Genomic DNA, 13,211 nt, shown 5'->3' with positions numbered 1-13,211 from the left:
ATATATCTAGTACTACCCTTAGGAAACAGTCATTTCTTTGACATGACACAGTTTCCTTGATTTAACTGATCTAAAGAGGAAGGCTGCTGTATGTGTGGAAAACTCTGTTCATACTAGGGCTGTCAAAAAATATTCAAAGTTCGAAAACTATTCGAAAATCTTTTCTTTTTTTAAGTTTGAACCTAAATTTGAGCATTCGAATATTAGTTTTGGATCCCGCGTTTTTGATTCCGCGTTTTGTAATTAACATAAATATACAGGCTTTAATTTCATGCGGCCAATCATCACCCGACCACGCAAAGTTCATTTCCTGTGCTAGCGTTACTTCCTCTGTCACATTAAAAAAGTGAAAACGAACGGTGAAAATGGCATCAGAGCAGCATCGGAGGAGTTGGTCCCACTAGCTGGTAGTAGAAACCCTGTTCTGGAATTTTCGGTTTCTTGGCCATAAATGGCGAGGTCAAGGACAAGAAAAGAGTTACGTGGAAGCTTCGCAGAGCAAAAGAAATAAACAGGGATTTCCTATAAATAATCATTTCCCTATTATTGCGATTAATAAATGCCGAGTTGTGGCAAATTACATCCACGAGAAAGTGCTTTATTCATTTGCGCGTTAGGCTATAGAAACTGTAGGGGGCTCATTTATAAAATGAACTAGCGTGCATACGGTCAAATCGAGTCATGTTGAAATTTTATAAATCACTACTTTGACGTGATTTTCTACGTAGGCGCCACACAGTTAATCTAAAATACGTTTTATAAAGGAGGCCCCAGATGTAGTAACCTAGTATGAAAGTTCACTGATATCCTCTATTCTACTGCCCGCTTGTGGAAATAACACGCAGGCCAGTTTAAAGGGAGCGTCAATAAGACAATAAGCTTATTTTTGTGAATTATAGGCAAATGATATTCGAATATATTCGAACGCTAACTAATTACAAAAGCTAATATTCGAACTCAATTTCATGGCACTTTTGACAGCCGTAGTTCATATCCACGGTAACATGTTGCCTGCAGAGTTGCTGGTCTTTGGCACATCAGTGACTCTCTCATTGAAGACTTAATTGAACTCTTTGGATCACTTAATGGAAAGATGTGATGGTTTTGTGAAATTTTACATCAGAAGCTCAGAAGAACAATGAGCTGAATTATTAATGAGTAATAAGCTTGTAAATCCATTCCGATGTTAGAAGCTTGATTCATTCAATCAATCATGCATTTTGTTCATTTAGTCTTTGGGGCTTTGGTGTGAATTCTCTCCATGATCTTCTTTGTCCCGTGTGAAGACACCACGAGGCCAAAGCGGGAGTATGAGGTGGACGGGCGGGACTATCACTTTGTCACCTCCAGGGAGCAGATGGAGAAGGACATCCAAGAGCACAAATTCATCGAGGCCGGCCAGTACAATGACAACCTGTACGGGACCAGCGTCCAGTCTGTCAAATATGTGGCCGAGCGAGTAAGGAAACCTCTATACCAGGACCTCAGTTCTCTCAAGGGCTGCAGTAGCCCTCATGAAATTAACTGAGTTAAAAATTAATCTAAAAAGTTAATTTACAGTGGTGCACTGTAACTCACTCAGTGCGTTTACATGCACAATTGAAATCGATCTATATTAATAGCTCGATTTGGCCGAAGATGAGATTTAATTGGATTATTGTTGTTGTTGTCCCAATATACATGACTCGGAAAGAATTGATTTATTGACCGGAGATGTGTCTGATGAAGGCTTCTTATAAATCCTGCTTCCTCCAATTTTGTCGCAACTTTTTTGAATAGTTTGCCATTCCATGTTTTTCTTCCATCCATGTATTTTAGGATATTTAACTCCTTTAGTTACGATAACATGAAGTTGGTCCCCTCGTCTGTCCAATAATGTGTGTTTTTCACCATGATAGTAGGGAGGGCAAAACGGAGCTTTAGACTGTCGCCAACAGTGTATGCGCGTGAGCTCGACGATGCATTTCTCACAGAAAAGGTCGTTTCTCGCTTTTTTAATTTGGTTCATTACAGTGGTGATAGAAGTGACAATAATTAACTGCTACTGTGCTGTTAGTCTTTATTGATCGCCGTACAAGGTTAATGTGAAGTAGTTAGCACAATCGGACAGCACTAACCCATAAAAATGTAGTTTGAATGGTACTTGCTCAATCGAACAGTAAATGTGAAAAACATTCGATTATAGTCAGCAGTACCAAAATTTTCTGTCACTCCCTCAATAAATGGCAACAGTCCCAGTAGAAGATTGAATTAAATCTTTTAAAGTTATATATTTTCTGAAACGTTATCGATTCCGCTTGTCCACAGTAGTTAAATTACGGAACATGCGCAGAACGCCTAGGCCGATTTTTGGTCTATTGAAGCGTATACATGCCGTAGTAAATCGACCCCCAACCGCAATATCTAGGTATGTTAGTTCGACTTTGAAAAATTTGAATTAGTATGATTTCAGTCGGACTACAATGTGTACATGATTTTTAAAAGTCCAGTTTTAGCCGGACTAATACAATAAATCGACTTTTTCAAGCATCATGTAAGCCCACTGACTGTAACTAGCGACCCCAGGTGACCTTTGGCAGTCTTCATATTATGCAAAGTTGAGCAAGAGGTGGAGGGATGAAAATAAGCATATATGAGAAGGTAAAAGAAAACTGATGAGATGTTTGATGATTGAACCCTCTCTGTACCTCTTTGTCTCTCTTATTTCCTCCTCCAGGGCAAACACTGCATATTGGACGTGTCAGGAAATGCCATTAAACGGTTACAAGTAGCACAACTCTACCCTATTGCCATCTTCATAAAGCCCAGATCTGTCGAGTCCTTAATGTAAGTGGGGCGTAATGCAGTGTCAGTAGAAATGCACAGTGCCCTTTACGGCAGGCCTGATTTCCACATTCCTTTGTTGCACCTGATCAATAGTGGAGCGTTCTATTGCGGCTTTTCAGTCGGAACATTAATCACACTGGTTCCTCTGAGCCTGACTTGTAAATCTGTTCCCTCCGTAGGGAGATGAACAAGCGGCTAACAGAGGAGCAGGCAAAGAAGACGTACGACCGGGCAATGAAGCTGGAGCAGGAGTTTGGGGAGTTCTTCACAGGTAAACACGCCTCCATTCTGTGGGGCTTAAGTAAAAACCTGCCGCCACCTGGGGCCTGGGGCCGGGTAGAAGAGCGCTACAGTGATTAGATTCCATCCACGGTGCCAATTAACATCCGCTCGCGGCTCGGTTCTCAAAACGAGAACGGCAAAAAGCCCACCCGAAGAGCAGCCGCTTCTGCCCCGGTCCGCACACCACAGGACACCAGAACACATCAAATATTCATGAGTTCTGTTATAGGAGTTTCCGGGTAAATTGGTCTTATTAACCAAACCAAGACCTGTTGCTGATCAGTAATAGTTCCATAGTTCTGATATGCACATGCGAGGTTTTAAAGGGATTGTGCCTGTATAAAAAAGTGGCAGGCTTCTCAACAGGTGTTTCATGCAGTCATTTTGTGAGGAATTTACTAACCTAACTCCTCTCTCTTCTAGCTCTGGTGCAAGGAGACACATTAGAGGACGTTTATAATCACTGTAAGCTGGTGATAGAGGAACAGTCTGGACCTTACATCTGGATTCCTTCGAAGGAGAAATTATAAAGGCAACCCAGGCCAGGGATCTGAGACTGCAAATAATAGGAATAATTTGTATAATACAATAAATTATTATGGAAATGGTTATTATTAATAATTCCAATGATTACCATGAACTTTTTTGTTGCATTATCGTTTTCTTCACTTTCAAAATGAATGTTCCTGAATGTACACCACCAAGTGTTCAAAATATTTTGGCCTCAAAAAAGAATGGACTTGTTTGTTCATGTATTTATTATTATTTTGTTTTATTTGTTGTTGTTTTTTTTAATTTTTTTTTTAAGAGAAGGTGAAAGAAACAAAAGTCCATGTCAGATGTGTATCCTCAGACAAAAATAACAAGTGGAAGGACAAGGAAGACGACCAAATGGCCCTGGAACTCAGAACATCATCAACAACACACAGAAGACAGAAAATAACGGCTTCTTTTGCTTTCCAACTGATGAATAGCACTCAGTGTCCTCAAAACCTCATTTCACATTAGTGGTTGTAATAAGTAGTGAGTTTCGTATCTATGCACTCTCTAGACCCTTGGATACTTTCTGTAATGTGGTTTACTTTCAGTTTATTATTGTTTTCCTAATTTATTATTTTTTTCTATTCATTTTGTTTGAATTTTTGTTTATGGACAATTTATAGTTTGCAATTGTTCATGTTTTCTAGTGAATTCTTCCTTTAAAAATATGAATAAGAGATACTTTAATTTAGAGAGAACAAAGGGATACAACTAGGAATAGGAAATTTGACACTATATTTTGCTATTTATATTGATAGAGGGCACAACAGCACAGAACATATTTATAACGAAGATATAACTTTGTAAAAAACAATAAATTTAAAAAAATGAGTTTTACTTGTGTAACATAGTGTGTTGTGGTAGATTTAGTATTGATGGAGATTTTGTAAGAAAGTAAGTGAATATGTATGGATTATGTCCCTTGTTGGGTTGGGGAATTTACAGTTTTGTGGTGCACTGTGGTGACCAACACGTTTACCCAGATCTGAGTTCCAAGCAAAGTATTTCCCCCTCTAAAGTTTGCATGAACCAGGGATGTTTCCCCATTCGGCCGCTTTCCTGATGCTGCAAACATTTTTTGAGGTGGTTTTTCCCATATAAGGCAAGATTCGTAGGCCTGAGGGTCCAAATTTCATGTGTCAATAACGTTTGCAATAAGCCCATTTATGGCCTACGACATTGCTACTGAGACTCTGCTTGGGAGTAAAAATGGAGGAAGATTGTGCTTGCGACCACATGGTACTGCAAGCTATTGAATGTCTCATTGTATAGAAAGCCACTTATATGGTTCCCTATGATTTATAATGTACAGTTAATATTTGACCAATCAATGTTGAGGTTGTGTACACATCTCATTCATGTATTGTTATTTATTTATTACTCTGTATAGAAAGAGACTGTGTATCTTCTTCCTTTATTTGTGAACTCTTGCCACCAGGAGTGGATGTCAGCCCACCGGTGTCAGAAACGGGATGGCCTGAAAGTCAGACTTCATCCACCAAAGTAAACTACCTTCAGGTGGTGGTGGAGTGGCATATTTTGTGTTTGCTATACATTCACTAATTTCATCTGTCTGTCTGGATTGGCTCCTCTGACGTATTGGTCACCACTTGCCTTAAAAGAGAGAGAGGAAATTCTGACAAAGGTTTTTGCTACTTTCTGCCTCTGGCATCTTTGTAACCTCATTACATCTACTGTTTACTAACTGAAATAGGACTTGTTGGTAGAACCCATCGGGCATTTGTAGAGAAAATGGGTTGAGAGGGGAAACTCGGAACTGTACAGTTTGGTCTGAATTCCCAAAAAAGCAGCCATAGCATTTAAAAGGCCATTTTAAAGTAAAGACCTTGTCACTTTTTCATCCAGGGAGAATTATAAGTTGAGGCTAAATGATTATTTAAGCAAATATTGCTGAATATTCTTTTTACCTGAAGCATACGTTCAATAAATCAATTATTGATTCTGAGAAAAAAAATGTTTTTGATTCATTGTCTGTTTTACCCCTTCCTCCACCCACATATCAATGACTGTCAATATCCATGAGCGATATTGATATAGTTTCCAGTAAATCTGCGTTTATGTTGTCTTTGGTGCCTAGCTGGCCTTTCGTTTGGCACACTACGCCCGTGTGAACTAAAACCAAAAAAACCCAAAAAGGGGGCCTATGCCAGCTGTAATCTTATCGGGCAAATTGAAAAAAGCATGCATAATATTTGTATTTTAATCTTATATTACTATTATTGAAGTGGGTCAAGGAAAAAGGGAAAAAATATTTTGGGCCCGCGGGCTGTTTTTCTGTTTTTTCTTAACCCTTTTTTTTAAATTTTAAAATGTATTAAAAGGTATGAATATGCAGCATTTTTTGTTGTGTGTGTTTGTTGCCGTTCTACTGTGTACAACCATCGTAGCCTTCTCTGAAATTAAATTCATGATCAGTCATCTTTACCAAATACAGTTTCACAATACAAGTCCACATCATGGTGGGGTTCCGTGTGGCTTTAACATTCTAGCACCTGGACCACAGAGCAAGTCCTAAGAAAAAGCCATTTTTCGCAGCCTTGCTCTCCTAGCCCACAGTGGTTTTTACACCTTTGGTACCATTGAGAAAGCCTTGTACAATGGTGTCATACACATACACAAGCATCTCTGAACCTTCACGTAAAAGGGGCAGTGACCCTTATGCTTTGTGTCATTATTATTTCAGCATCCATGTATGGGAGTTTCAATGTGCTGAATGCTTCATGCATTTGCATGTGTGAATTTCATTTTGTCTCTCAGGATCTCCTGTGTGCAAAAAACACTAATTAAGTCTTGCATAAAGAACTAATTCAAATGTATTGTTTTTTTTTTTCACATAACGTAAATTGTATATGTAAAAATGCTACAGGCTGTAACTTGCCGTGCATATTTTACCTGCTTGCCCCCCCCCCCCCCTTCTCCCCAATGTGGAATGTCCAGTCATGCTCATGCTACAATGCGCATCCCAAAGCCCTTTGTGGATTTGGGAAGGCGCACACAAACATGTGCTCGCCTCCACAGCATGTGAAGCCAGCCGCCCCTTCTCATCGCGAGTCGGGTTCGCACAGACATGAGTGGGAGGCAGGCTCTTCATCTGTAAGTCAACAGGAATGTGTGGGCACCCGATTGACAAGTGGGGATCACCAACGCGCGATGACACTGAACCCTCCCATCCCTGGGGAATGCATGTGCTTGACCTGATTGCAAGTCAGGGCGGGGAGAGGCTGCCGGTCACAGCTGGCACTGGCACAGTCCACGTTCGATACAGGATGAGCCAACCACCCAGCAGCCGTCATGCATTTATTGTTATAACATGCAGCCAGCAAAACTGACCAGCGGCCGATCCAGGCTCAAAACACAATCAGCAAGATACAATATACCAACACAAAGACTCAAATTGAGAAACTGATCTACATTAAATGGCTAATTCTTTGTTATTAAAATATTTCTGTTTCACACCTGGTATTTTTCATAAATTCAGCGTGAATTTAGACTGTTCTTGGTGTATATCAAGCAAACACCTCACAGGTATCTTATTTATTTCCTTAATGTCAAAACATCAGATTGCTCCCATTTCTCCTACTGGAGGCAGCTCCAAGCAGCTCAAACATGGCCACAGTCCAATGGGGTGACTACGGCTCCACTGAGGGGATTGTGGAATAGCCAAAATCTTCAATCTCCACTGGCCTCTGTCTAGATCCTGCATTGGGGCAGGTTGGTATGAAGTCTGTGTAGACACACATCAGCTGCACTACCTCCTGGGCTGCAGGCGATATCTAAAGGCAACCAGAGAAGCCAATGGTCACTGATGGTGCACCAACCCATGATGCCCTGCAGACCCATTTTTAGTGATGGTGGCTGTAAGGCTGACATGCAGTTGTACAAACAAAGGCTCACATAGCAGGTTACCTGTTCTTCACCAATTTCATCATACACGTGAAACTCTGAGAAAGAAAAACAGGGTCAGTTCAGCTTTAGAAACAGGGTGGGGGCCGAATTAATTTAACTGCACTTTTAACTCTTTTTTTCCCCACAGGTTGCAAAGGATCATCTTTGTTCACCTGTCGCTTCGGCCTCGTTTGTTATTCTTCGCCGACCTATGGAAGAGGCACAGATGCACAAGTATTAAAGAAAATCAGTCTTAATAAAGAGAAGATAAATCGGATTTTAACAACACCGAAAATGTGCCAATTTACCTCGCCTGCGGTTGGCTGGCTGCTCGTGGCTGTTGTGGCCTGCTCAAAGGAAGGAAACCATTTTGTTGAAAACTTTGCGCTGAAGTACGTCAGTATGAAGAACAAAGACTATGAGAAAGACCGAATGCTTACCTTTTAGCCACTGCCGTATTTCTGCCTTGCAAACACACAAGAACATGATTACATATATTACTAAAGAAAAGCAAATGTAATTTTTTGATTCATTAAGAGTACAGTGTTCTCCTACCCTGACGTCGTCTGAAACAGAGGATCACGACACACATGCCAAAGGCACAGAAGGCCGCAGTGGCGATGGACAGAATGCTGTTCAATTTCAGGGCAGGGGCAGCTCTCACTGAGCACATCTCGTTAACACTTCCTGAAAGTACACATCGAACAATGTGTCAACGGCAGTCGGTCTTTATCCTGGAGAAATAACAACCCAGTGAGCAAGTGCATTATATTCACTGAGCAGATCCTCTTGTCCAGAGCAACTTACAATAAAGGAGAACATGAGTGTTTTCGACCAATTTATCAGTAATGGTGCCAGATCAGGCTAGTGACAGAGCCAAAGCAGTGAGTATATATGTATTGTCACTAGAGCACTAAAAATCCGAAATACAAACAGATCACATCCAGAAGAAGCCCTAGGCAGCTAAAATAACTGAGGGGACACAGAATATGTGAGCACCCGAAGCACGTGCCACAAAATTATTGCACTCATTTTACAGGAAATATAAAATGCAATTAACTGAAAGATTACCTCATCCGATTATGCAGGTCACAAGTAAGCCAGCTAATGTTTGAAAGCATATATTTATATTCTGAAAAACCAAAATCTGTAATCTGGCTCCCTTCAGCTTGAATGGCACGTCACAGTTGATATAAGAAAAAAATATTGTAACTTGAACTAGGAGAAAAGGTAGGAGTGTTCTGGTGTGGTGTCTGGAGAAAAATCAAGATGCACTTTGAATAGGTGGGTCTTCAGTCTGCGTCTTAAGATGGACAACATTTCTGCTATTCTGACTACCACGGGAAGTTTGTTCCACCATTGGAACTTCAGGTATATCAGTAATCTGCTTTGTCTTTCTCTTGGCGCATGTTTTTCAGTGACCCTAAAACGTGCCAGTCACTCTGAGAAAAGAGTGTGATTTTTCTTCATTACGACTGTAAATAACAAGTTAGTTATGTTGCAGCTTACAACACAAATTGCAATTTTTAAACACTAGCACAAGGGCAGGCCATCACAACCTCCGTTATTAGCTGTATACACAACACGCTACCTGCGTCTTGGATTGTTGCAATGCCAGCCCCACACATCTTACCATTGAGCTGAATGTGTCCCTCGCTGCTGCCCAGGCTATTGGCTGCCACACAGGTGTAGTTCACGCAGTCAGCCCTGGTCAGGTTGTTGACCTGCAGGGTGGAGTTCCTCTCTACCAGGAAATGCCTCTCATCTTGAGGGAGGAGCTGGCCACTTTTCAGCCAGTGATAGGACAGATTGGTTCCATTCTCCACTTCACACCTCAACTCCAGTGTCGCGTGGGAGTCGTTCATGTCCACTTTGATAATGGGATGAGGAGGAGGCACTACGGAAAACAATATCTCTAAGCAAAGAAAGCTGCTGTTGGAGCATTTAAAAAATGTCACTTCTGTGGATCAACTAGAATCCCATATTAGCCATTTTCACCATGGACTTCATTACAAAATATTGATTATTTCGTTAATTCTGAATTATTTAAATTAACTGAATTCCTGTGCTTAAGAACAAAAGCTTCTGTACTTACTTATTAAAGACAGACGTAATGCCCTGGTCCACACTGAATTATTCTGGAAAAGCAGGGTTACTTCATAAATACCTTCATCCTCTTCTGAACTGCTTTCCAAAATCAAGGTGTTATTTTCATGATAATATTGAGTCCTTTGTTTATATTGCCCAAAAATCTCAGACTTGTTTTGTTTATGTTTCACAATAACACTCGACTTTCCACAATTCTTCCACTCCACCTCAGTCACTGGGCTAGCTTCATCTATAGGAGGATAGTCCACGCAAAGCACCACATGCCTGCCCAACTTCGGAGAAAAATATGCCTCTTGCACTGCTGTACTGCAGGCTGCAGGAGAGAGAGAGCAAACAGACTTTAAAAAGTATTTGATAAAGACAATTAAACTGAAAACATGAGGGGGAAAATGTTCATTTTTATTCAGCAGGAAAAATTTTAATACACACAAAATGTAGCTTTGTCAATAATATTGACTTGAAGTTTCAGAAAATACCTGTTGGTAGGCCAAGGTTAGGCAAGAGATTGGTCTATACACATCCTAAAACCTGGCAATTCATTTGGTCTTAGTCTCAAGAACCATATATTCTTCTATGCTGATACCTAAGACACTACTTTCAACATTCAATTAAAATATTTTAGAAATTATATTCACTGCAACATGTTTTTGTAGGGTTGTTATATATACACATGTACATATGAAGTGCAGTCCAAAAAGATATACTAAGTGGCCGTTTTAGTTGTTTTTCCTCTAAACTCTAACTTTTCCCCTAAAATTGGGGAACTATGTATAAAAACGACTGTATTTCCGACACCGTTTATCGTATATGGATAACGTAAAAACCCTCAACACATGAAATAAAACCATGAATGAGGTCAAAGTTCTGGCTGACAGCTGTAATTTGAGGGTATTTACATCCATATTGGGTGATCCATATAGTACATGAAGCTGTGTCTTTTCATCATTAGTTCATGCACAATGAAGCTAAATAAGGCTAACTATCTAAAGCTAGAATTTGATTCTGGGTGTGGAATTTGCATTTGGAGTCTATTGCTGTTGTCTCTCAACACGAGAGCCAAATAAGTGTCAATGCCAGTAAAGCAGGTCATTGTGAGGCTGAAAATCAAACAAATCAAAAAGACATAGCTTCCTTTGATACATTGTTAGGAAGCAAAAATGCACTTGTCAGCTCAGCAATAGCAAACGAGCTGCTAGAACACGGAAGACCGCTGTAATGGATGTCCAAGAATTCTTTCAATTGTGAAAAAAAAAACAGATCAAAAACACTCTCTAGCACGTAGGCATAGATGTGACAAAGACTACCATGAAGAGAATACTACACCTCATCTATGAAACATGGTGGAGACAGTGTTATGGCTTGGGCATGTACGGCTGCAGCAGGATGAATTCTAAAGTGCACAGAAACATCAGATCCAATCTGATTCAAACAAATGCCTCAAAACTCATCGGATGGCGCTTTACCTTACAGCAGGAAAATGACCCCAAACATACTGCTAAACCAACCAAGTTTTTCAGGGCCAAACAGTTTAAAGTTCTTGACTGACAAAGTCAATCACCTGTCCTGAATTTGATCGAACATGTGTTTCACTTGCTGAAGTGTGTTCACTGAAAGCAAAAGAAAACTCCCCAGAAACAAACAAGAAATGAAGACGGCTGCAGTACAGGCCTGGCAAAGCATCACCAGGGAAGCTACCCAGTGTCTGGTGATGTCAATGGGTTGCAAACTTTAGACAGTCATCAAATGCAAATTTGTATTTGTACTAAATATGACAACTTTAAGATTATATTAACTTGCCCAATTACCTAAAATAGAGGAACTGTATAAAAAGTGCTATCATTCCTACATAGATCACCCGATATGGATGTAAATACCATCACATTAAAGCTGGCAGTCTGCACTTTAACCTAATATTTATTGTTTGATTTCAAATCCAATGTGAGTACAGAGCAAAAACCGTCCCAATACTATTGCATTTATACACACACACGACATTATACAAGTGTCTTGGATGACAAAAACGTGGTGGATATATATATCCAAGTTGATCATAGTTCTATATAGTTACCAAGTTTTTAGTACTACACTTACCTGTGTTCGTCTTTCCCGAAAAGAGTAGACAGAGAAGCAGTTGTAGCAGTAGGCCTACGGGATGGGAGAGACCCCTAAGCGCTTTCTCTATCGGGAAATAGCGGTCCCTCCGCACCAGCTGGCTAAGCCCCATTCCATTTCCCATAGGGGTCTGCTGAGAGGTTAGTGGTCCACTTACCAGTTCCAAAACTATCTCCACTGCTTAACTGAAGACATTAAAATTCTAAACGCACAAAGCCACAAAGAGGCTACTGAACTCTACTAAATCTACTAAAGGCAACTAAATCCAGTACCCGATCTGCGATCTGGTACCACATGAGGGTTCAGTAAGGTACAATACTTATTTTGTACAGCTATTTCTAGCCAAGAACACAGTTCACATAGTGAACAGTATTCTGACCTAACCACAACTGACTTCTGCAGAAATCGCTTTTGGTTTAAAGTGATGGGGGGTTCTTATACACCACCTGAGCTTGCGGGGGGTGGGGGCACCCACCGCACGCGTAGGAAGTTCTGCGCAGTGTAGCCAATGTATAGCTACATTTTAAAGACAAAGCTTTTTCCAACTGCTGCGAGACATATGCAACAGTTCCAGTTAATTGTGAACGATGTGTAGTGTCGGGTTTACAATGTTTTTTTTTTTTTGTTTGTTTTTTGCGTGGAAGCGATTACCGATCTAGTAGTAGGCTGCATCTACCATTAATGCAATATCTACAGTTAAGAAAGAAAACAATCGTAGATTCAGCCAGTTTTCTAACAGAGCCATGTTCTGGTTGAGGCAGTGCAGATTTAAAAGACTAATGCTAATAACAATAACAGATAACCTTAACTACATAAATGTATCCAAATGAAGCCTACTTGGGTAAATAACTGGCCTCGCACTAAAAAAATAAATAAAAAAAAAAATAAAAACAACAGGAATGTCCGTTTTTATGGAGGAATATTTCGGACAAAATTAAATAAATAAATAAATTACATCATGAAATAAATAAATACATCATGAAATGTGAGCATAAATAATTAAATACATCATGAAATAAATAAATAGGCTACATCATGAAATGTGAGCATAAATTAAATGTAGCACGAAATGCACTTATTTATTTATTTCGATGACGCTACGTGCAACATGAAATAAGGCTTGAAATTAAAACCGTCACTTTTATTTATTTCAATGACACTACGTGTGCGACATGAAATAAGGCATGAAATTAAAACCGTCACTTTCACCCATCAGGTCGGGCTCTAGCCATTTTTTACAGGCTCTGGGCCAAATGCGCGGACTGTAGGCCTATCGATAATTCTTACAATGTGTCCATGCAGCTAAAGGGGAAAGTCCAGTCACAATACAGACCGACAGATTGCAGAATTAGGAGAGGAGGCCAGTGCAGTGCCGCACCAGTCACTGTGCTCTACTCCAGATACCTGAACCCAAGAGACCTTTTGGATCAAACGCA

The 13,211-nt window shown here is 40.1% G+C and overlaps 2 protein-coding genes across 6 annotated transcripts in view; one reads left to right on the top strand and one right to left on the bottom strand.

The window, feature by feature from the left end:
• The window catches only part of dlg2 (discs, large homolog 2 (Drosophila)), a 221,853-nt gene extending 216,409 nt beyond the window's left edge, over positions 1–5,444 (top strand). The window contains 4 exon segments of the mRNA XM_064351137.1: positions 1,287–1,459; positions 2,717–2,826; positions 3,006–3,097; positions 3,532–5,444. Of these exon segments, the coding sequence (XP_064207207.1) occupies positions 1,287–1,459; positions 2,717–2,826; positions 3,006–3,097; positions 3,532–3,638 (482 nt within the window). The 3' untranslated portion in view covers positions 3,639–5,444.
• Positions 5,445–6,734: 1,290 nt separating this feature from the next.
• LOC135263293 (hepatic and glial cell adhesion molecule) lies at positions 6,735–12,100 on the bottom strand. 5 transcript variants are annotated; one of them, XM_064351124.1, is made up of 9 exons: positions 11,755–12,097; positions 9,650–9,976; positions 9,188–9,451; positions 8,110–8,241; positions 7,995–8,015; positions 7,863–7,901; positions 7,728–7,763; positions 7,564–7,610; positions 6,735–7,442 (listed from the first exon to the last, which is right to left on the bottom strand). In XM_064351124.1, exons 1-9 carry the CDS (start codon positions 11,897–11,899, stop codon positions 7,299–7,301), a joined length of 1,155 nt encoding a protein of 384 aa, XP_064207194.1. In that variant the 5' UTR covers positions 11,900–12,097; the 3' UTR covers positions 6,735–7,298. The 5 variants fall into 5 exon arrangements, with proteins under 5 accessions (XP_064207194.1, XP_064207195.1, XP_064207196.1 ...); XM_064351125.1 differs by having other exon boundaries at positions 7,576–7,610; positions 11,755–12,092; XM_064351127.1 differs by having other exon boundaries at positions 7,303–7,442; positions 7,576–7,610; positions 7,995–8,019.
• Positions 12,101–13,211: the final 1,111 nt, after the last annotated feature.

This window comes from Anguilla rostrata, chromosome 9 (genome assembly GCF_018555375.3).
Source record: "Anguilla rostrata isolate EN2019 chromosome 9, ASM1855537v3, whole genome shotgun sequence".
NCBI classification, from domain to species: Eukaryota; Metazoa; Chordata; class Actinopteri; order Anguilliformes; family Anguillidae; genus Anguilla; species Anguilla rostrata.
Note: the sequence above shows the minus strand (reverse complement) of the source record. Positions and strands in the feature narration are given on the sequence as shown.

Excerpts from the sequence above, each read along its gene's own strand:
- LOC135263293 (XM_064351124.1), bottom strand. The coding sequence starts at position 11,899 with ATGGGAAATGGAATGGGGCTTAGCCAGCTGGTGCGGAGGGACCGCTAT. Across the intron at positions 9,977-11,754 it reads TTCGGGAAAGACGAACACAG|CCTGCAGTACAGCAGTGCAA; the intron begins GTAAGTGTAGTA and ends TCTCTCCTGCAG. Across the intron at positions 8,016-8,109 it reads CTGTTTCAGACGACGTCAGG|AAATACGGCAGTGGCTAAAA; the intron begins GTAGGAGAACAC and ends TTTGCAAGGCAG.